We start from the raw sequence: 25,156 nt of genomic DNA on the forward strand, positions 1-25,156 counted from the left end.
TATTTATGTACATACTCTGCTGTAGGTACGGTACTGTACAAAATAGGGTGACACATTCCCTGTAGAAGGCATGCAAAGACCTTACTGACACTGTAAAAACATCCATCTTAGATTAATTTTTATTTATTTGTCACCGTTTGTCAAACATGATTCTGGCGAATCACCCTCGGTTCTCCCAGATTCTCTCAGATTCTCAATCACTGCGTTTGGCTGGACATGTTCAAATGACATATTAAGACAGAGGACTTTGCAGAGAGGCTTAAAAACTGAAACTACTACATTATCAAAATCCGTAATCTTAATCCTGAAGTCCTAACATAGTGATGACCAGACAGTCAGCATGTTTCTAAACTGACTGCAGGGCCTGAGTCGACAACGCTAATATGACAGAGCGAATGAAGAACTATAATATTACAGGATGTTCAGCCTCGTATAAGATTTTGCACGTCTACAAGAGACCCCTGTATCGGAATGTGAGACCTCTAAAGTGAATGTTTAGATTGGAGAATGGGGGTAGGTGCCAGTCTCTGGTCGGACCATGTGCATGTTTGTGGTGATCTACAGTGGCTTAACCTTGCAATCATAAATCTATTGTTCACAAGCAGTCGCCATGGAGGAGACCATGGGATGGTGGGTGGGACCATGCACCTGCTAAAAGTGATGACTGCGGTCCAGAGAGCCTGTGAAGGTGAAAGCAGGCCTCTGTGTGCTCTGCCAAGAGTCCAAAAACTACTGTGGACTTATGCTAGGAGGCAGTTCTGGCTTCAAGTCTTGACAAGTGCCTCTGTTGTGTCCTTCGGTTATCTTTCAGGACATTTATACATACATACACAGTCACGTGATGGTGTGCTCACACACACTAACACAAACACACACACACACACACAAACATTGGCGCATGACAAGCTCCATCCTCCAACACCTTGTTAAACACCCGGTCCAAACACAAGAGGCCCAGACGGATTTCAGTCATGTGTTTTCATCTCTGCCAAGGGTTTGTCCCTCAACACATCACACCTACTCCTCTTCTTCCTCCTCTTCATCAGGCAGCGGTACCAGCTCCTCCTTCAGACACTCCCTGTAGAAGCTGGTCAGTGTAGCGTAGAGGTGCTGGCGGCTCTGCCGAGACAGGAAGTGGCCTTCATCTGGGTAGATCTGTGCAGACAGATGAAGAGATGTGATTATACAATCACTCATATCTTTGTTTTTATGTATCACATTTCTTTCAGTTCCCGGTTTGTTTTAGTCCCCTCCCTGAGCCTTCACCTTATCATGGCGGAGGGGTTTGTGTGTCCCGAAGATCCTAGCAGCTATGTTGTCGGGGGCTTTATGCCCTTGGTTGGGTCACCCATGGCAAACAGGTGTCTAGGGGAGGAACCAGACCAAGTACAGCTCAAAGACCTCTATGATGAACACAACCATGGGCATAAATGTTCCCTTGCCCTGGATTGGGTTACCGGGACCCCCCACTGGAGCCAGGCCTGGGGGTGGGGTATGAGAGCAAGCGTCTGATGGCTGGACCTTCTTCCACTCTGGAGTTGCTCATGGTGACGGCATTCTCATCAGCCCCCAGCTTGGTGCCTGCACGTTGGGGTTTACCCCGGTGGATGAAAGGGTAGTTTCCCTCCGCCTCCGGGTGAGGGGACGGGTCCTGACTGCTGTCTGTGCTTATGCACCGAACAGCAGTTCAGAGTACCCACCCTTTCTGGAGTCCTTGGAGGGAGTGCTGGAGGGTGCTCCTTCTGGAGACTCCATTGTTCTGCTGGGGGACTTCAATGCTCAGCAGAGGATTATTGCTGATTACGCCTCATCCACTTCCCTCTCCACTTCTCCAAAATCCACATTCCTTTACACTATAGGTGATCTTCTCCATAGGTAAGGTTATGGACCTTTCCTTGATCCATTTAATGAATTTTGGTTTCTTAGAACTTCTTGTGTCCCATCATATCTGTTAGGTTTTCTGTTTAGTCTGCTTCCTGTTTTGGATTTTTATTTTATTTTGAAGTCTTCACACTCTCATTTCATGTGCCTTGTCCTTCCTGCCTTTGTGTTTTGTTCCAGCCCAGATTGATTTCACCTGGTATTCATTTCCTCTTTGCCTGTATTTAGTCTGTGTGTTTGTCATCTGCCAGTGTCAGATCATTGCCAACCATCTCATGTGAGATCGTAATATGACTGGAAGAATAAATTGAGTCTGAAACTTCTAGAGTCTCTGAAGTCCTGCATTTGGGTCCACCGCCTGAGCTGAACCTAACAGAACGATCTGACCAAATGGACCCAGCGGACGCCAACAAGGTTAGAGAAACCTTAACCTCTCAGGAGGTCAAACTTACCCAACATGATGCGCATCTTTTATCCATTAGTCAAGGAGTGGAGGACCTGACCGAGAGACAGAGGGGTTACCAATCCACCGTCACAACCCAAATCAACCACCTGGCTCTGCAGATGCAGCAAATGGTCTCTCGTCTCGATAAACTCCTTCCTTCCCCAGCAGCCACAACTCAGGCTGCACAACCTGCCTCTTCAGCAGCTCCACCTCCAACTGAACTAAATTGCACTCTCTTCGCCTGGCTGCTCTGGAAAAATTCTCAGGTGACTCGGGTGACTGCCGCACATTCCTGGTTCAGTGTGATTTGCATTTCAAACATGATCCTGGGTCTTTTGTGTCTGGTCAAGCCAAGGTCGCTTTTATGATCTCACATCTTACTGGATGAGCAGCAGCTTGAGCAGCAGCTTGAGCAACAGCGGAGTGGGATCGTGAAGCTATTGTCTGCCGAAATGTCACAGCGTTCTCCAAAGGTCTTTCCCATCTGTTTGATCGTTCTTCCCTTTCCCGGGATGCTTCTCGGTCGCTGTTGAATCTTAAACAGTGGAGTCGCCGGGTTATGGATTATACCATAGACTTCCGCACTCACGCTGCAGACAGCGGATGGAATGAGGCAGCAAAGAGGGACGCCTTTGTTTTTGGTTTAACGGATGAAATCAAAGACTATCTTGCTCCTCATGACTTACCCACAAATTGAAGATTTGGTGGACCTGGCCACGCACATCGATACCCGTCTTCAGGAAAGAGAGATAGAAAGACGGCGCTCTAAACGACCATGCAAGTCACGGAAAACATCTGGGTTTCCATGTGAACCACGTCAGTTGGCCTCCTCCTCGCCAGTTCTCTCCAATCCTTGTATGACATCATCATCGGAGGAGCCCATGCAACTGGGATGGACACAACTGTCATCAGAGGAGCATCTTTGTCGGCTTCGAGAGGGAGCTTGCTTTTATTGTGGGCAATCTGGTCACCGAGTCAACACCTGTCAGTTAAAAGAGGGGGCTCACCAGGAATAAGGGAGGCACTGGTGAGCCAGACGCACATCAAGTCCTCACTTCAAAGACGTCTGACTCCGGTACACCTCAAAGTCAGTGGTAAGGACATTTTTCTTAAAGCTTTCATCGATTCTGGTGCTGACGAAAGTTTGATGGACAAATCTCGGGCCTTGTCTTTGGGTGTTAACATCGAGCCACTTAAGCAACCTGTCAGTGCTAGGTCATTGGATGGTACTCTCTTGAGCTATGTTACTCATCAAACTGAGCTGTTGCAGTTGACCATAAACACCAGTCATCGGGAGAATATACGTTTTCATATTTTTGAGTGTTCCCAGTATGCTCTTATTCTGGGGTTACCATGGCTAATTTCTCACAACCCATATAGACTGGGGTTCTGGTAGGGTGAAGCAGTGGGGGTCGACATGTCACAGTACTTGTGTCACTGATTCTCAAGGTGTTTCCAGTTTACATCCGGAATCTGCCAAGCTGCCTGGGTTTTCTAGTGTTTATCCTGATCTCGCTTAAGTGCTGTCATGTCACCATGATTTTAAAAGAAGTGTTCAACAAGGTCAAGGCTACTTCACTGCTTCCACATCGTGACTGGGACTGCACCATTGACCTGTATCCTGGAGCTCCAATTCCAAAAAGCCGCCTCTATACCATTTCTGGTCCTGAGAGGAAAGCTATGGAGGAGTACACCGAGTCTTCTCTTCAGTCCGGCATCATTCGGCCATCTGTGAAAAGATGTGGCAGAATATGTTTCCGCTTGCTCAGTCTGTGCTAGGGGAAAGACATCGAGGCCGGTCCAGATGGGTCTTCTCCAGCCACTACAGGTGCCACATCGACCTTGGTCTCATGTCTCACTGGACTTCGTCACAGGCCTACCTCCGTCTAAAGGTAACACAACAGTGCTGACAGTAGTTGACCGCTTTTCAAAGATGGTTCATTTCATTCCCCTTTCTAAATTACCTTCTACCAAAGAGACTGCTCGGGTCATGACTTCTCAAGTTTTCCGTCTTCATGGTTTACCCACTGAAATTGTCTCAGACAGAGGTCCACAGTTTGTCTGTTTTCTGGAAAGAGTTCTGCCATCTTCTTGGTTCTACAGCCAGTCTGTCATCTGCCTCCTGTCTATTTGCCTGGACAGAAAGTGTGGTTGTCCACCAAGGACCTGCCCCTGCGCGTCCATTCACGCAAGCTGGCACCCAGGTGCGTGGGACCATATTTGGTGGACAAGGTTGTTAACCCGGTGTCTGTTCGGCTACGTCTTCCCAGGTCTCTTTGTGTGCATTCCACGTTTCACGTCAGTAAGCTCAAATCTGTCATGGTGAGTCCTTTGGTCCCCCTCGCCGTACCCCCTCTGCCGCCCGTGGTTGTGGGTGGTGGTCCGGTCTACACGGTTCGTTGGGTCCTGGGTGTGAGGCGCCGGGGCGACTGGGAGGGGTACGGTCCTGAGGAGCGCTCTTGGATTCCTGCCAGCTTCATTATGGATAAGTCTCATTTCTGACTTTTATGGTCGCCATCCTGGTCTGGCTGAACCGTCCGGTGCCGGTCTTGGGGGAGGGGGTACTGTTGTGTCCCGTCATATCTGTTAGGTTTTCTGTTTAGTCTGCTTCCTGTTTTGGATTTGTATTTTATTTTGAAGTCTTCACACTCATTTCACGTGCCTTGTCCTTCCTCTTTGTGTTTTGTTCCAGCCCAGATTGATTTCACCTGGTATTCATTTCCTCTTTGTCTGTGTTTGTCATCTGCCAGTGTCAGATCGTTCCCAACCATCTCATGTGAGATCATGTATTCCTGCCTGACCTGTTATATGACTGGAAGAATAAATCGAGTCTGAAACTTCTAGAGTCTCTGAAGTCCTGCATTTGGGTCCACTGCCTGAGCTGAACTTAACAGAACTCCTCCAACAGAGTGCTATGACTCTCTTTGCAAGCAATAAACTTAAATCTAGGGGAGTAATAATTTTCCTAGACATATGTTTATTGTGGTAGAAACCTAGAATATATAATTTAGGATCGAGAGCTAATTGTGTACCTAATATGGTCTCTAAAGCTTGTTTAATCTCCTGCCAAAATTGTTGAACTTCATTGCATATCCAGAAACAGTGAAAGAAAGTCCCTCTCTCCTCTCCACACCTGGTACACAAGTCTGAGATGTTACCATAGTGTATATATTAAACTTTTTGCAGTCGCATAGGTTCTCATTGGTCAGTTATATTGTAGTACTTTTAGTCGTGTATTGGTAGTGTGTGTCTATGCTTCAGCACATGCTTTTTCCCAGTCCTCAAAAGACAAATCCTCCTGTAAGTCGTCCATCCAGGCACTAAGTTTCAGCAAGGAAAAATCAGAAGAACCATTTTCCAACAAGCTATATAACTTGGAGATAATTCCCTTCCCAAAACCTTTATCTTTCATTGACATCACCTCCACTTGGTGGTGAGAGAAGATGGCGCCAGTGCTAGGCAGCGCGTCTGCTACCTGTCTGTTTTCACGCATTTTGGTAATTTATCTTGTGACATTTTTTGCTGTGTCAACCCTGTCAAATAGTAGCTATGTCTTGGCTGCTATTCAATATGACAGACACACGTTGTTCCGCATCAAGGGACAAATGGAGAACTTTTGTGTTACCTGGGAAAGATACACTGAGTTTTTACCTCCAAAACTGGAGTGCTCCACGTCATCGACCGAGTATCTGTTGCTATCCAGACGGCGGGGCAGGAGAAGGAAACGGGGCTCCAGGGCCGGTGTCCAGACCCGGCTAAAGAAGTGGCGATCCCGAAATCCTATCGCCTATCTGAGTGGTTTCGGTGCTGGGAGTGAGCGGTGCCTGAGACCAATTCCAGTCTGCGATACGGAACAAGACGGGGCCAGTGCGTCATCGCCGATATGGAGCACCTCCGACCAGATATTTCCAGCACGGAACGCCCGTAAGCCTGCTCGTCGCGACCGTGTCTTGTGTCCGGTTCCCTGTCGAGCGGATTCCGCCATCCAGTCTGCGGGGCAGGCCCTGGGATGGAGCGCAACAGGAACGCGGGCCATCAGGTTTGGCTTGCTCAACGCTCGCTCGATTGCGAACAAAACTTTTACTCTGAGTGACCTTTTCATTAAGGAGAATTTGGATATAATGTGCATCACGGAAACTTGGCAGCGAGAAAATGAGTACTTTCATCTAAAGGAGCTGTGCCCCCCGGATTGCTCCGTGTTTGGGACGCCTCGGCTCGCGCGCCGTGGAGGAGGACTTGCTTTTGTCTACAGGGACTCCTTTTGCTGCAGTCTGATGGACACGAACGCATACGACTCCTTTGAGCTTCAGATGTGTAAGGTTGGAAACACACACTCTTTTTATTGTGTTTTAGTATACCGTCCTCCTGGTCCTGCTCATCCATTTCTAGATGAGTTCAGTGACTTCTTATCATCTGTCATGAAATTGGAAAGCGTTTTAATTCTTGGGGACTTCAATCTCCACGTTGATAACCCATCGTGTCCAATGGCGTCTGAACTGTTAGCACTTATGGACATGTTTAATTTTACACAGCACATTTCTGGACCTACACATCAAAAAGGCCATTCGTTAGATTTGGTTTTTTCTTATGGATTAAAGATTGATGAACTAAGTATTGAGGATTTTCAAATAAGTGACCACTGCTGTATCCTTTTTAACCTGTCTTTTTCATTGGTGCCAAATGACTCTAATGTAAACATCCAGAGACGCGTTCTTAATGAAGCAGCCATTAGTCATTTCTCTGCTTCTTTTGATTTTTCTTCATTTGCAATGTGTGACGATGTGGAAACTTATGTGACAAATTTCAATAGTCACTGCTTAACTGTTTTGGACACAGTTGCCCCCTCTAAAAGCACTCTTGTGCATAAAAAGCCCTGTCCATGGATGAGTGAGGCTATTTGTAACTTTAAAAGAAGCTGTCGGAAAGTGGAGTGTTTGTGGAAAGCCACAAAATTAGAGGTGCATAGACTCAATCTTAAAGAAATGATGTCGGAGCTAAATGAAATGATAAAAGTAGCTCGGTCAACTTACTTCTCAAATCTAGTGTCATGTAATAAGAAAAACCCTAAAGTCCTGTTTGATACTATTGAAAACCTTCTTGTGCCTTCATCTCCACATGTTCCAGTGTATACACAGGAGGATTGCAATAATTTTTTAAACTTCTTTGTGTCCAAAGTGAAAGACATTAGGGCCAGCATCAGTCCTTCTTTAAATAACTTATGCCCTGTGTCAAATAGTGTTCGGATATGGTCCTCGTTCACTCCTGTCAGCCTGCAGAATGTGAAGGCTTTAGTGGACAAGATGAAACCTTCCTCAAGTCTGGCAGACATTCTACCGACATCTTTGTTTGTGAAGGTTTTTGATGTAGTTGGTCCTTGGGTTGTTAAATTGATCAATCTTTCATTGGAATCTGGCTCAGTCCCCAACTACTTCAAACATGCAGTGGTAAATCCCATCCTTAAAAAACAAATCTAGATCCTGCGGAACCAAGAAATTATAGGCCCATATCAAAACTTCCTTTCCTTTCTAAGATCTTAGAGAAAGTAGTGGCTGAACAGCTAACTACATTTTTGGAAGAAAATGATTTTTACGACAAATTTCAGTCAGGTTTCCGCAAAAAGCACTCCACTGAAACTGCCTTATTGAGAGTTTCAAATGATGTGATGATGGCCGCTGACTCTGGTCGCTACACAGTTTTGGTTTTACTAGATTTAACGTCTGCCTTTGACACAGTAGACCATGACTTATTGATTGATCGACTTAAATCAGAGATGGGTTTTTCTGGGACTGTTCTTCAGTGGTTCTCCTCATACATAAAAGGTAGAACCTTTAATGTTGCGGTAAACAATATAATGTCTCATGTGTCTAAACTGTCGTGTGGAGTGGCCCAAGGTTCTGTCCTGGGACCTGTTTTGTTTCTTTTGTACTTATTGCCTCTTGGCCGACTTATTTGTGGTTTTGAAAATGTATCATCACTTTTACGCTGATGATATTCAGTTGTACTGTTCCTTCAATGATTCAGAGTTTTATTTTTTATCTATGTTGTTAGAATGTGTGTCCTGCATTAAAAACTGGCTCTCCTCAAATTACCTTCAGATAAATTCTAACAAAACAGAAACTCTGATCATTGCCCCTGATAAAAAGATACCTATGATCAAAAACTATCTTGGTGCTCTGGGACCGTCTGTGAAAACCAGTCTCAGAAACCTTGGGGTTGTGTTTGATCAGGCCATGTCTTTGGAGAGTCACACCCGACAACTGACCAAAAACAGTTTCTATCATCTAAGAAACATCTCTAAAGTAAGGAGGTTGTTGTCAAAATCAGATCTTGAAATGATCATCCATGCTTTCATCTCGAGTCGCATTGATTACTGTAACTCTGTTTTCACTTACATAAATAAGACGACTCTAAATAAGCTTCAAATTGTGCAGAACTCTGCTGCCAGACTTTTGACAGGTGCAGCCAGAACAGCCCACATCACCCCTGTTTTGACACGTCTTCATTGGCTTCCTGTTAAATTTCGCATAGATTTTAAAATTTTAGTATTGACCTTTCAGGCGTTACATGGTCAGGCCCCTCAGTATATCACCGACTTACTATGTCCATACTCTTCTGGACGCTCTCTTCGGTCTTCTGGCCAGAACCTCCTGAAGGTTCCAAAAACTCGTTTTAAAACTCGTGGTGACCTGTCTTTCCAGTCTGTTGCTCCCAGACTCTGGAATGAGCTGCCTCTGTCCCTTCGTGTGCTTGACTCTGTGGACTCTTTTAAAATGCAGCTAAAGACTCTACTGTTTAGAAGAGCTTTTTGTTGATTCTTGGATGATTTTAATTTTTGCTGATTGTTGCTGATTGTGTTATTGTACCCATTTTTATGTACAGCACTTTGTGATTTTTATCTGTGAAAAGCGCTTTATAAATAAACTTTACTTACTTACTTACCCTTTCCAAAATTGATAATGGAGGAATTGACACATGCTGATTTTGAAAAGATCTAATAAAGTTTCTCACCTGTAGATTTTTAGTAAAAAGTCATGTTTTCTTGGAATATTGTATGTGGTAATCAGCTCCTCAAAAGACATCAGAACCAAATCCTCTGGTCCCATGAGGTCCCCAACTGTCTCTACACCTTTTTCAGCCCACTTCCTAAAACATGGATCTGCTCTGGAGTAAAGAATTGGTTACTCCAGATAGGGCTGAAGCAGGACAAAGAGGAGGATTCTCCTAAATAATTCCTAACCTGATGCCAAATCGTAATCATATTTCTAACTAGTGGATACTGGGTAGGGGGGAGTGACACTGTGCTTGTTACAATATTCATCCAAGAAGGCAGGGATTTATCTGTAAAGTAATATATCATTGTCTTCAATTGAGCAACCCAATAGTACCAGAGTGGATTGGGGCACCTTAGGCCTCCCCTGTTGTATGGTAAATACAAGAGTGATAGGCGTAGCCTGGGTCGTCTATTGTTCCACATAAAATGTACAAAAAGCTTCTTCAGGAAGGGAAATAAATTATATGGCATATTCTGAAACAGATACAAAAGTTTGGGCATTACATTCATTTGAAGAGCATTAATTTTTGCAATAATCGACAAAGGCAAAGAGTTCCATCTATCTGAAGAGGTGGTAATTGAGTCTATCATGGGAGTATAGTTAACCTTAACAGTGTCATTTATACACGGTACTATTCTATTTCCCAGGTATGTAAAAGAATCAACTTTTTTTTATATTGGAAAGAGTTTCCCGGGTGGTTTCTTTCTGCTGAATTTAGTAACATCAAAGATTTGTTTGTGTTCACTTTCTATCCTGATGTCCTTCCAAATGTTTCTATTAGATCTAACACAGCTGGGATATAATTTAGCTGTTTTCGCTAAAAAGAGAATGACATCATCAGCAAATGAAGCAATTCTGTGTTCTTGCTGGGTTACAGACAAACCAGTAATGTTTTCATGAGACCTCACTGCAATAGCGAGCGGTTCGATTGCTAGAGTAAACAGCAAAGGGGACAGCGGACACCCCTGCCTACATCCTGTTTAATCTCAAATGGTTTGGATATAACCCCATTTGTTAGTATTTCAGCATAGAGTTTGTTATATAGAAGCTTAACCCAACGACAAAATTGGTCTCCACAGTCAAATATTTTTACAATTTCAAATAAGTAGGGCCATCCAACTCTATCAAAGGCCTTTTCGGCATCCAATGATAGCAAAGCGGTGTCTGGTTTATCTTCCAGACTATAAAGAATATTCATCACTCTTCTCACATTATGGAATCCCTGTCTACCTACAATAAATCCATTCTGGTCACTAGCTATTATTTTGAGCAATATTTTCTCCAGTCTTCGAGCCAGAAAGTATCTTCAGATCCACATTGAGAAGACTTATTGGTCTTGGGTTTCACATTTATTGCAAGGTTTGCCAGGTTTGGGTAATAAAGTTATCATACCTCTTCTTGGCGAGATGGGAAGAATTCCCTTTTCAAATGAATCTGAGAACATGTTAAAGAGGGGTAGCAATAACTTGGCTTTAAACATTTTATAAATTTCAATTGGCAGCCCATCTGGACCTGGGGCTTTACCTGTCTTCAAGTGATCTATGACTAAGGAGATTGGTTATAGCTGCACCAAGATCTGCACCGATGGATTCTGAAATGTTTGTCATTTGGAGGGCATCTAGGAAGAAATTTTGCTCTTGCTCACTATGTATTGTGTCTGAGCTATATAATGTTTCAAAGAAGACTCTAAAGTTTTCATTAATTTCTAAAGAGTCAACAATTGTTTGACCATCACAGTTTTCAATTGAAGTTATATTTTTATCATTTTGCAGTTGTCGGAGATGCCAGGCTAGTAATTTCCCAGATTTTTTCCCCCTGGTCATAGAATGTCTGTTTAAGATGTAAGAGTTGTGAGGCTGCTTTAGAGGCAGAAAGTTTATTATACTGAGTTCTTAGTAAAATGAGTTTTCTATGAGTATTTGGACATTGTGTTTGAAACTACTCCCTCTCGATCAATCCGATTTCTGTCTCCAACTCTTTTGTTTTTTGATAAGTTTGTTTTTCCTTATTGCTGGTAAAGCTAATTATCTGACCTCGAATGTAAGCCTTACAGGCTTCCCATCTTGAGAAAGGTGGGGTTTTATCTGTTAGTTTCAAAAGATATTAATTAGATTGGTTATCTATAAAAGGTACAAATTCGGAGTCTAGGAGTCATTTTTGTTGGAGTCTCCAGCAAGGAGGATCCCTCCTTAGTCTTAATTCTTCATATAGTAATGAGTTTGGTGCATGATCAGATATTGTCATAGTGACAGTCCTTTATTTTATTCCTCAAATAAGCTGAAATGGGAAAATAATCAATATGTGAATATGATTTGTGTGCATTTGGGTAACAGTAGTACTACTGAACCTTTAGGGTTCCAGATATCCATCAAGTCAAGTTCTTTCATAAAATAATGAATTCTTTGTCTACTCTTACAATGTGAGTTATCAGATCCTGAGCTTCGGTCCAGGTCTGGATTCAGTGTACAATTAAACTCCCCTGCTATAATATAGCTATCAGGCAGGGATGAGATTGTAAGAAAGAGATTGTGAAAAAACTTTGGATCATCGATGTTTGGTGCATAGATGTTTACAAGGTTTATTTTTTCTGTCATAAGTATGCCTTGTAAAATAATAAACCTCCCATTTTTATCTTTAATAACCTTTGTTACCTGAAGTGGTATAGACCTTTTAATCAGAATCATAACACCTCTTGTCTAAGAAGTGAAGGGTGCTGTATATATGCAGCCCTGCCACCTCCTCCTAATCCTCCCCTCCTGACTAGATATCAGATGGGTTTCTTGAAATAACATAATATCAGAGTGTAGAGATTTCACCCTAAACATAACCTGCTTCACTTTTCCCAGTCTTTGTAATCCTCTGCCGTTCCAAGATGACACTTTAATTTTTAATCCACCAGACATAGTATTGGATATAAAATGGGGTTTCCAGTGCATTTAAAATATTTAGAAGAATAGAGTAACCTCAGTGAAAAACTAAAAAATTGGATGTTTAAAACAACATCAAAAATAAAGAACACAGAACAATGAACCCCTCTTAACTTCGTTTTGTTAGCCACCCGCTCCCCTTTTGTGTTGTGGATACCTGTCTAATAGCTACAGGTTGTTCCACCCAGAAGTGAGGATCAACCAACTACGCCTGAATGTCTTATTCTTTAAGCCCACCCCGCTACATCAAATCTCATTATTAATGCCTTCAAAACATCAGATTATTGACAATGACTGTAGTTCTCTAGGCTGACAAACTGAATATACTTTGCTAGCTTTCTTTTGTCTTCTCTTTTTTTCTTTAATATTACACATCTTATAGCCATACCCACTCATTACCACATGGTGATGTTTACATTTTCTTACCATGGTCCACTTTCTGCTTTCAGAGTTCTTACAAAGCTCTCTGCTTCAGATGGTTGGTTAAAGATACGGGACTGGCCGTTGCAGGTCACCAGCAGCCGTGCGGGAGGTATCATGCCGTATTGAATGCCCATAGCCAGAAGCTGCTGTCTCACACCATCAAACTTCTGATGTTTTTTTTTGTGTACTCTGGCAGCGAGATCTTCGTAAAATCTCACTGGATGATTCTTGAATAGAATTTGTCCTTTCGCTCTGGCAGCTCTTATCATGGTTGCTTTATCCTTGTAGTTTAGAAAATTCATAAGAGTCCTTGGTGCAGCAGTGTTTGAAGTATTCTTCTGACCGATCCAATGTGCCCTCTCCAGTGTCAGAGGGGTTCGTAACGGTGCCAGGCCAATAGCCTTCAGCGCCAGCCAGCCTTCCAGAAAGGCACACGCATCTTCTCCCTCAGCGCCTTCGGGTAGATCAACAAGTCTCAGGTTAAATCGTTGTGATCTGTTCTCCAAATCCAGCAGCTTTTCCTCGAGCTCTTTATTTCTTGTTTCAAGTGCCTGAATGTTTACTTGCAGGTTGGTGACGTTATCCATTCTAAGCTGGTTTCCAGTCAGAGTGCACCATTCTAAGCTGGTTTCCAGTCACAGTTCACCATTCTAAACTGGTTTCCAGTCACAGTTCACCATTCTAAGCTGGTTTCCAGTCAGAGTTCACCATTCTAAACTGGTTTCCAGTCAAGAGTTCACCATTCTAAACTGGTTTCCAGTCAGAGTTCACCATTCTAAACTGGTTTCCAGTCAGAGTATACCATTCTAAGCTGGTTTCCAGTCAGAGTTCACCATTCTAAACTGGTTTCCAGTCAGAGTATACCATTCTAAGCTGGTTTCCAGTCAGAGTATACCATTCTAAGCTGGTTTCCAGTCAGAGTTCACCATTCTAAACTGGTTTCCAGTCAAGAGTTCACCATTCTAAACTGGTTTCCAGTCAGAGTATACCATTCTAAGCTGGTTTCCAGTCAGAGTGTACCATTCTAAGCTGGTTTCCAGTCACAGTTCACCATTCCAAGCTGGTTTCCAGTCAGAGTTCACCATTCTAAGCTGGTTTCCAGTCAGAGTATACTATTCTAAGCTGGTTTCCAGTCAGAGTTCACAATTCTAAGCTGGTTTCCAGTCAGAGTTCACCATTCTAAGCTGGTTTCCAGTCAGAGTTCACCATTCTAAGCTGGTTTCCAGTCACAGTTCACCATTCTAAACTGGTTTCCAGTCAGAGTGTACCATTCTAAGCTGGTTTCCAGTCAGAGTTCACTATTCTAAGCTGGTTTCCAGTCAGAGTGCATCAGTAACCTACCTGCATGGAGTAGTTTGCGCCAGCCTTCACCAGACTCCTGACGAGCTCAGCAGTTTGCTGGAAGTGAATGTTTGCTAGAAGGAAATAAAACATGTTAGCAGGATTCAGCTGAATGTTTCTGCGATTTACCACATCATACGATCTAATCGCCCGATCGATCATCTGTAATTGGTTCTGTCTCACCGTCCGCTGTGCCGTGCACTAGCATCAGAGTCTGCTCCCGGAGAGCCTGAACGTTCTGCAGCAAACTGGAAAACTGCAAGGAAAGCAGACCCAGTGAGGAGAAGTTAAACCATTTCCTGCTACTGGTAGACTCAGATTTATGTTAAAGACAGAAATTCTGGGTTGATGGTCTGAAAGTAAAAGTTGTGATAAAAGCTGCAGTGGAGCAGCAGCTGGATACTTGCCAAGTCTAGATTACTTTTCTGCTGTCAGAGTAAATACTTTCTTTTCCCAACAAGATAGAAATGACAATCCTAATAAACTGCTCAAAACAATAAAGGGAACACTGTGTTGTAGATCTGAATGAATGAAACATTTTTATTAAAAACCTTTTTCTTTCAATAGTTGAATGTGCTGCCAACAAAATCACACAAAAATTATCAATGAAAATCAGATGTATCAACCCATGGAGGTCTGGATTTGGAGTTCTACTCTAAATGAAAGTGGAAAAACACACTACAGGCTGATCCAACTTTAATGTAATGTCCTTTAAATAACTGGTGGGTAGTTTGTAAACTACCTGAGGCTCAGTAGTGGGTAGTTTGTAAACTACCCACTACTGAGCCTCATTTTGACAGTCACATGGCAAACTACACGCTGTAATGTGTAGAACAGTGTAGTTTAACATGAAGACAGAGCCGGACACGGGAAGCAAAGAGGGATGGAAACAAAACCAACAAGCCGGAAAAGCAAGTCGTCGTCTGCAGCCAGAAGCTGATGGCCTGGCGGCCATCTTCCAGGCCAGAAGGAAACACACCTGGTATCTGTTGTCATCCCGTGATGGCATGCCCAGGTATCGCTCAGAGATGACCGACGCTGTGGAAATGAGACATGCACTGTAAAATGTCTCCAGATTCAGTGTTTCCTCTGCGCTCCAGCTAGCAGCTTTACCTTCTCATTTAGCAGTCAGCAAGTAGAAACTGGGTTTTAATGACAGGAAATGCATCTTTAACATTCTACTCTGTAAATGAGCGAGATTATCTTGTGATGGAAATAAATCCTTGTGCAGGATCTTTGAAGGAGTCCTTACTCACCGTAGAGGTTCCAGTCGGTTATGGGTGTCATGGCACACGCACATTTAAACAAGCTGTCAGTGGACTTTAGCATCATTAGTGTCAGGAAGCCTCCGTAACCCTGAGCAGGACAAGGGGTCAAACGTCAAATAAACTCACTCAAGAGGAGAGAAGAAGAAAACTGACATTTGAGAATAATCTAAAACAGTTTAACTGTGTTCTGCTTTTCTAACAGCCTAACTGGGGACGGGAACTGGACGGGAACTGGAGATGGGAACTGGGAACGGAAACTGGAATGGAACTGGATGGGAACTGGAGATGGGAACTGGAGATGGAAACTGGGGATGGGAACTGGTGATGGGAACTGGAGATGGGAACTGGGGACGGGAACTGGGGATGGGAACTGGGGACGGGAACTGGAGATATAAACTGGGGACGGGAACTGGATGGGAACTGGACGGGAACTGGAGATGGAAACTGGGGATGGGAACTGGGGACGGGAACTGGGGTCGGGAACTCGAGATGGGAACTGGGGACAGGAACTGGAGATGGAAACTGGGGACGGGAACTGGAAAGGAACTGGACGGGAACTGGAGATGGAAACTGGGGATGGGAACTGGGGATGGGAACTGGAGATGGGAACTGGGGACGGGAACTGGGGATGGGAACTGGGGACGGGAACTGGATGGGAACTGGACGGGAACTGGAGATGGAAACTGGGGATGGGAACTGGGGACGGGAACTGGGGTCGGGAACTCGAGATGGGAACTGGGGACAGGAACTGGAGATGGAAACTGGGGACGGGAACTGGACAGGAACTGGACGGGAACTGGAGATGGAAACTGGGGACAGGAACTGGAGATGGAAACTGGGGACAGGAACTGGAGATGGAAACTGGGGACGGTAACTGGACAAGAACTGGAGATGGAAACTGCGTATAGGAACTGGAGATGGAAACTGGGGATGGGAACTGGACGGGAACTGGTGATGGAAACTGGGGAGGGGAACTGGACAGGAACTGGACGGGAACTGGAGATGGAAACTGGGGACGGGAACTGGACGGGAACTGGAGATGGAAACTGGGGACAGGATCTGGAGATGGAAACTGGGGACGGGAGCTGGAGATGGAAACTGGGGACAGGATCTGGAGATGGAAACTGGGGACGGGAACTGGACGGGAACTGGAGATGGAAACTAGGGACGGGAACTGGAGATGGAAACTGGGGATGGGAACTGGACGGGAACTGGACAGGAACTGGACGGGAACTGGAGATGGAAACTGGGGACAGGATCTGGAGATGGAAACTGGGGACGGGAACTAGACGGGAACTGGAGATGGAAACTGGGGACAGGATCTGGAGATGGAAACTGGGGACGGGTACTGGACGGGAACTGGAGATGGAAACTGGGGACGGGAACTGGAATGGAACTGGATGGGAACTGGAGATGGAAACTGGGGATGGGAACTGGGGATGGGAACTGGAGATGGGAACTGGGGACGGGAACTGGGGACGGGAACTGGAGATGGAAACTGGGGACAGGAACTGGAAATGGAAACTGGGGACGGGAACTGGAGATGGAAACTGGGGACAGGATCTGGAGATGGAAACTGGGGACGGGAACTGGACGGGAACTGGAGATGGAAACTGGGGACGGGAACTGGAATGGAACTGGATGGGAACTGGAGATGGAAACTGGGGATGGGAACTGGGGATGGGAACTGGACATGGGAACTGGGGACGGGAACAGGGGACGGGAACTGGGGACGGGAACTGGAGAGAGAAACTGGGGACGGGAACTGGATGTGAACTGGACGGGAACTGGAGATGGAAACTGGGGATGGGAACTGGGGACGGGAACTGGGGTCGGGAACTCGAGATGGGAACTGGGGACAGGAACTGGAGATGGAAACTGGGGACGGGAACTGGACAGGAACTGGACGGGAACTGGAGATGGAAACTGGGGACAGGAACTGGAAATGGAAACTGGGGACGGGAACTGGACGGGAACTGGAGATGGAAACTGGGGACAGGATCTGGAGATGGAAACTGGGGATGGGAACTGGACGGGAACTGGACAGGAACTGGACGGGAACTGGAGATGGAAACTGGGGACAGGATCTGGAGATGGAAACTGGGGACGGGAACTAGACGGGAACTGGAGATGGAAACTGGGGACAGGATCTGGAGATGGAAACTGGGGACGGGTACTGGACGGGAACTGGAGATGGAAACTGGGGACGGGAACTGGAATGGAACTGGATGGGAACTGGAGATGGAAACTGGGGATGGGAACTGGGGATGGGAACTGGAGATGGGAACTGGGGACGGGAACTGGGGACGGGAACTGGAGATGGAAACTGGGGACAGGAACTGGAAATGGAAACTGGGGACGGGAACTGGACGGGAACTGGAGATGGAAACTGGGGACAGGATCTGGAGATGGAAACTGGGGACGGGAACTGGACGGGAACTGGAGATGGAAACTGGGGACGGGAACTGGAATGGAACTGGATGGGAACTGGAGATGGAAACTGGGGATGGGAACTGGGGATGGGAACTGGAGATGGGAACTGGGGATGGGAACTGGGGACGGGAACTGGGGATGGGAACCGGGGACGGGAACTGGAGATAGAAACTGGGGACGGGAACTGGATGGGAACTGGACGGGAACAGGAGATGGAAACTGGGGATGGGAACTGGGGACGGGAACTGGGGTCGGGAACTCGAGATGGGAACTGGGGACAGGAACTGGAGATGGAAACTGGGGACGGGAACTGGACAGGAACTGGACGGGAACTGGAGATGGAAACTAGGGACAGGAACTGGAAATGGACGCTGGGGACGGGAACTGGACGGGAACTGGAGATGGAAACTGGGGACAGGATCTGGAGATGGAAACTGGGGACGGGAACTGGACGGGAACTGGAGATGGAAACTGGGGACGGGAACTGGAATGGAACTGGATGGGAACTGGAGATGGAAACTGGGGATGGGAACTGGGGATGGGAACTGGAGATGGGAACTGGGGACGGGAACTGGGGACGGGATCTGGGGATGGGAACTGGGGACGGGAACTGGAGATGGAAACTGGGGATGGGAACTGGGGACGGGAACTGGGGTCGGGAACTCGAGATGGGAACTGGGGACAGGAACTGGAGATGGAAACTGGGGACGGGAACTGGACAGGAACTGGACGGGAACTGGAGATGGAAACTAGGGACAGGAACTGGAAATGGACGCTGGGGACGGGAACTGGACGGGAACTGGAGATGGAAACTGGGGACAGGATCTGGAGATGGAAACTGGGGACGGGAACTGGACGGGAACTGGAGATGGAAACTGGGGACGGGAACTGGAATGGAACTGGATGGGAACTGGAGATGGAAACTGGGGATGGGAACTGGGGATGGGAACTGGAGATGGGAACTGGGGACGGGAACTGGGGACGGGAACTGGGGATGGGAACTGGGGACGGGAACTGGAGATAGAAACTGGAGATAGAAACTGGGGACGGGAACTGGATGGGAACTGGAGATGGAAACTGGGGATGGGAACTGGGGACGGGAACTGGGGTCGGGAACTCGAGATGGGAACTGGGGAAAGGAACTGGAGATGGAAACTGGGGACGGGAACTGGACAGGAACTGGACGGGAACTGGAGATGGAAACTGGGGACAGGAACTGGAGATGGAAACTGGGGACGGTAACTGGACAGGAACTGGAGATGGAAACTGCGGATAGGAACTGGAGATGGAAACTGAGGATGGGAACTGGACGGGAACTGGAGATGGAAACTGGGGACGGGAACTGGACAGGAACTGGACGGGAACTGGAGATGGAAACTGGGGACAGGAACTGGAGATGGAAACTGGGGACGGTAACTGGACAGGAACTGGAGATGGAAACTGCGGATAGGAACTGGAGTTGGAAACTGGGGATGGGAACTGGACGGGAACTGGACAGGAACTGGACGGGAACTGGAGATGGAAACTGGGGACAGGATCTGGAGATGGAAACTGGGGACGGGAACTGGACGGGAACTGGAGATGGAAACTGGGGACGGGAACTGGAATGGAACTGGATGGGAACTGGAGATGGAAACTGGGGATGGGAACTGGAGATGGGAACTGGAGATGGGAACTGGGGATGGGAACTGGAGATGGGAACTGGGGACGGGAACTGGGGACGGGAACTGGGGATGGGAACTGGGGACGGGAACTGCAGATAGAAACTGGGGACGGGAACTGGAGATGGAAACTGGGGATGGGAGCTGGGGACAGGAACTGGAGATGGAAACTGGGGACGGGAACTGGACAGGAACTGGACGGGAACTGGAGATGGAAACTGGGGACAGGAACTGGAAATGGAAACTGGGGACGGGAACTGGAGATGGAAACTGGGGATGGGAACTGGGGATGGAAACTGGGGATGGGGACTGGGGACGGGAACTGGGGACGGGAACTGGGGATGGGAACTGGGGACGGGAACTGCAGATAGAAACTGGGGACGGGAACTGGATGGGAACTGGACGGGAACTGGAAATGGAAACTGGGGATGGGAACTGGGGACGGGAACTGGGGTCGGGAACTCGAGATGGGAACTGGGGATAGGAACTGGAGATGGAAACTGGGGATGGGGACTGGACGGGAACTGGACAGGAACTGGACGGGAACTGGAGATGGAAACTGGGGATAGGAACTGGAGATGGAAACTGGGGATGGGAACTGGACGGGAACTGGAGATGGAAACTGGGGACGGGAACTGGAGATGGAAACTGGGGACAGGAACTGGACAGGAACTGGAGATGGAAACTGCGGATAGGAACTGGAGATGGAAACTGAGGATGGGAACTGGACGGGAACTGGAGATGGAAACTGGGGACGGGAACTGGACAGGAACTGGACAGGAACTGGACGGGAACTGGAGATGGAAACTGGGGACAGGAACTGGAGATGGAAACTGGGGACGGTAACTGGACAGGAACTGGAGATGGAAACTGCGGATAGGAACTGGAGTTGGAAACTGGGGATGGGAACTGGACGGGAACTGGACAGGAACTGGACGGGAACTGGAGATGGAAACTGGGGACAGGATCTGGAGATGGAAACTGGGGACGGGAACTGGACGGGAACTGGAGATGGAAACTGGGGACGGGAACTGGAATGGAACTGGATGGGAACTGGAGATGGAAACTGGGGATGGGAACTGGAGATGGAACTGGAGATGGGAACTGGGGATGGGAACTGGAGATGGGAACTGGGGACGGGAACTGGGGATGGGAACTGGGGACGGGAACTGCAGATAGAAACTGGGGACGGGAACTGGAGATGGAAACTGGGGATGGGAGCTGGGGACAGGAACTGGAGATGGAAACTGGGGACGGGAACTGGACAGGAACTGGACGGGAACTGGAGATGGAAACTGGGGACAGGAACTGGAAATGGAAACTGGGGACGGGAACTGGAGATGGAAACTGGGGATGGGAACTGGAGATGGAAACTGGGGATGGGGACTGGGGACGGGAACTGGGGACGGGAACTGGGGATGGGAACTGGGGACGGGAACTGCAGATAGAAACTGGGGACGGGAACTGGATGGGAACTGGACGGGAACTGGAAATGGAAACTGGGGATGGGAACTGGGGACGGGAACTGGGGTCGGGAACTCGAGATGGGAACTGGGGATAGGAACTGGAGATGGAAACTGGGGATGGGGACTGGACGGGAACTGGACAGGAACTGGACGGGAACTGGAGATGGAAACTGGGGATAGGAACTGGAGATGGAAACTGGGGATGGGAACTGGACGGGAACTGGAGATGGAAACTGGGGACGGGAACTGGACAGGAACTGGACGGGAACTGTAGATGGAAACTGGGGACAGGAACTGGAGATGGAAACTGGGGACGGTAACTGGACAGGAACTGGAGATGGAAACTGCGGATAGGAACTGGAGATGGAAACTGGGGTCGGGAACTGGACGGGAACTGGACAGGAACTGGACGGGAACTGGAGATGGAAACTGGGGATAGGATCTGGAGATTGAAACTGGGGACGGGAACTGGACGGGAACTGGAGATGGAAACTGGGGACGGGAACTGGAATGGAACTGGATGGGAACTGGAGATGGAAACTGGGGATGGGAACTGGGGATGGGAACTGGAGATGGGAACTGGGGACGGGAACAGGGGACGGGAACTGGGGACGGGAACTGGAGAGAGAAACTGGGGACGGGAACTGGATGTGAACTGGACGGGAACTGGAGATGGAAACTGGGGATGGGAACTGGGGACGGGAACTGGGGTCGGGAACTCGAGATGGGAACTGGGGACAGGAACTGGAGATGGAAACTGGGGACGGGAACTGGACAGGAACTGGACGGGAACTGGAGATGGAAACTGGGGACAGGAACTGGAAATGGAAACTGGGGACGGGAACTGGACGGGAACTGGAGATGGAAACTGGGGACAGGATCTGGAGATGGAAACTGGGGATGGGAACTGGACGGGAACTGGACAGGAACTGGACGGGAACTGGAGATGGAAACTGGGGACAGGATCTGGAGATGGAAACTGGGGACGGGAACTAGACGGGAACTGGAGATGGAAACTGGGGACAGGATCTGGAGATGGAAACTGGGGACGGGTACTGGACGGGAACTGGAGATGGAAACTGGGGACGGGAACTGGAATGGAACTGGATGGGAACTGGAGATGGAAACTGGGGATGGGAACTGGGGATGGGAACTGGAGATGGGAACTGGGGACGGGAACTGGGGACGGGAACTGGAGATGGAAACTGGGGACAGGAACTGGAAATGGAAACTGGGGACGGGAACTGGACGGGAACTGGAGATGGAAACTGGGGACAGGATCTGGAGATGGAAACTGGGGACGGGAACTGGACGGGAACTGGAGATGGAAACTGGGGACGGGAACTGGAATGGAACTGGATGGGAACTGGAGATGGAAACTGGGGATGGGAACTGGGGATGGGAACTGGAGATGGGAACTGGGGATGGGAACTGGGGACGGGAACTGGGGATGGGAACCGGGGACGGGAACTGGAGATAGAAACTGGGGACGGGAACTGGATGGGAACTGGACGGGAACAGGAGATGGAAACTGGGGATGGGAACTGGGGACGGGAACTGGGGTCGGGAACTCGAGATGGGAACTGGGGACAGGAACTGGAGATGGAAACTGGGGACGGGAACTGGACAGGAACTGGACGGGAACTGGAGATGGAAACTAGGGACAGGAACTGGAAATGGACGCTGGGGACGGGAACTGGACGGGAACTGGAGATGGAAACTGGGGACAGGATCTGGAGATGGAAACTGGGGACGGGAACTGGACGGGAACTGGAGATGGAAACTGGGGACGGGAACTGGAATGGAACTGGATGGGAACTGGAGATGGAAACTGGGGATGGGAACTGGGGATGGGAACTGGAGATGGGAACTGGGGACGGGAACTGGGGACGGGAACTGGGGATGGGAACTGGGGACGGGAACTGGAGATAGAAACTGGAGATAGAAACTGGGGACGGGAACTGGATGGGAACTGGAGATGGAAACTGGGGATGGGAACTGGGGATGGGAACTGGAGATGGGAACTGGGGACGGGAACTGGGGACGGGAACTGGAGATGGAAACTGGGGACAGGAACTGGAAATGGAAACTGGGGACGGGAACTGGACGGGAACTGGAGATGGAAACTGGGGACAGGATCTGGAGATGGAAACTGGGGACGGGAACTGGACGGGAACTGGAGATGGAAACTGGGGACGGGAACTGGAATGGAACTGGATGGGAACTGGAGATGGAAACTGGGGATGGGAACTGGGGATGGGAACTGGAGATGGGAACTGGGGATGGGAACTGGGGACGGGAACTGGGGATGGGAACCGGGGACGGGAACTGGAGATAGAAACTGGGGACGGGAACTGGATGGGAACTGGACGGGAACAGGAGATGGAAACTGGGGATGGGAACTGGGGACGGGAACTGGGGTCGGGAACTCGAGATGGGAACTGGGGACAGGAACTGGAGATGGAAACTGGGGACGGGAACTGGACAGGAACTGGACGGGAACTGGAGATGGAAACTAGGGACAGGAACTGGAAATGGACGCTGGGGACGGGAACTGGACGGGAACTGGAGATGGAAACTGGGGACAGGATCTGGAGATGGAAACTGGGGACGGGAACTGGACGGGAACTGGAGATGGAAACTGGGGACGGGAACTGGAATGGAACTGGATGGGAACTGGAGATGGAAACTGGGGATGGGAACTGGGGATGGGAACTGGAGATGGGAACTGGGGACGGGAACTGGGGACGGGAACTGGGGATGGGAACTGGGGACGGGAACTGGAGATAGAAACTGGAGATAGAAACTGGGGACGGGAACTGGATGGGAACTGGAGATGGAAACTGGGGATGGGAACTGGGGACGGGAACTGGGGTCGGGAACTCGAGATGGGAACTGGGGAAAGGAACTGGAGATGGAAACTGGGGACGGGAACTGGACAGGAACTGGACGGGAACTGGAGATGGAAACTGGGGACAGGAACTGGAGATGGAAACTGGGGACGGTAACTGGACAGGAACTGGAGATGGAAACTGCGGATAGGAACTGGAGATGGAAACTGAGGATGGGAACTGGACGGGAACTGGAGATGGAAACTGGGGACGGGAACTGGACAGGAACTGGACGGGAACTGGAGATGGAAACTGGGGACAGGAACTGGAGATGGAAACTGGGGACGGTAACTGGACAGGAACTGGAGATGGAAACTGCGGATAGGAACTGGAGTTGGAAACTGGGGATGGGAACTGGACGGGAACTGGACAGGAACTGGACGGGAACTGGAGATGGAAACTGGGGACAGGATCTGGAGATGGAAACTGGGGACGGGAACTGGACGGGAACTGGAGATGGAAACTGGGGACGGGAACTGGAATGGAACTGGATGGGAACTGGAGATGGAAACTGGGGATGGGAACTGGAGATGGGAACTGGAGATGGGAACTGGGGATGGGAACTGGAGATGGGAACTGGGGACGGGAACTGGGGACGGGAACTGGGGATGGGAACTGGGGACGGGAACTGCAGATAGAAACTGGGGACGGGAACTGGAGATGGAAACTGGGGATGGGAGCTGGGGACAGGAACTGGAGATGGAAACTGGGGACGGGAACTGGACAGGAACTGGACGGGAACTGGAGATGGAAACTGGGGACAGGAACTGGAAATGGAAACTGGGGACGGGAACTGGAGATGGAAACTGGGGATGGGAACTGGAGATGGAAACTGGGGATGGGGACTGGGGACGGGAACTGGGGACGGGAACTGGGGATGGGAACTGGGGACGGGAACTGCAGATAGAAACTGGGGACGGGAACTGGATGGGAACTGGACGGGAACTGGAAATGGAAACTGGGGATGGGAACTGGGGACGGGAACTGGGGTCGGGAACTCGAGATGGGAACTGGGGATAGGAACTGGAGATGGAAACTGGGGATGGGGACTGGACGGGAACTGGACAGGAACTGGACGGGAACTGGAGATGGAAACTGGGGATAGGAACTGGAGATGGAAACTGGGGATGGGAACTGGACGGGAACTGGAGATGGAAACTGGGGACGGGAACTGGAGATGGAAACTGGGGACAGGAACTGGAGATGGAAACTGGGGACGGTAACTGGACAGGAACTGGAGATGGAAACTGCGGATAGGAACTGGAGATGGAAACTGAGGATGGGAACTGGACGGGAACTGGAGATGGAAACTGGGGACGGGAACTGGACAGGAACTGGACAGGAACTGGACGGGAACTGGAGATGGAA

The 25,156-nt window shown here is 48.6% G+C and overlaps 1 protein-coding gene across 1 annotated transcript in view; it reads right to left on the bottom strand.

Moving 5' to 3' along the window:
- Positions 1-1,017: 1,017 nt before the first annotated feature.
- Positions 1,018-25,156, bottom strand: part of LOC306766203 (inactive dipeptidyl peptidase 10-like) — a gene marked incomplete at both ends in the record, with an annotated part of 307,548 nt that continues 283,409 nt past the window's right edge. The window contains 5 exons of the mRNA XM_079253836.1: positions 1,018-1,155; positions 14,070-14,143; positions 14,253-14,325; positions 15,049-15,107; positions 15,326-15,425. Coding sequence (XP_079109962.1) covers positions 1,018-1,155; positions 14,070-14,143; positions 14,253-14,325; positions 15,049-15,107; positions 15,326-15,425 — 444 coding nt within the window. The remainder of the gene's footprint in view (positions 1,156-14,069; positions 14,144-14,252; positions 14,326-15,048; positions 15,108-15,325; positions 15,426-25,156) is intronic.

Source organism: Telmatherina bonti (assembly GCF_933228915.1).
Source record: "Telmatherina bonti genome assembly, chromosome: 15".
NCBI lineage: Eukaryota > Metazoa > Chordata > Actinopteri > Atheriniformes > Telmatherinidae > Telmatherina > Telmatherina bonti.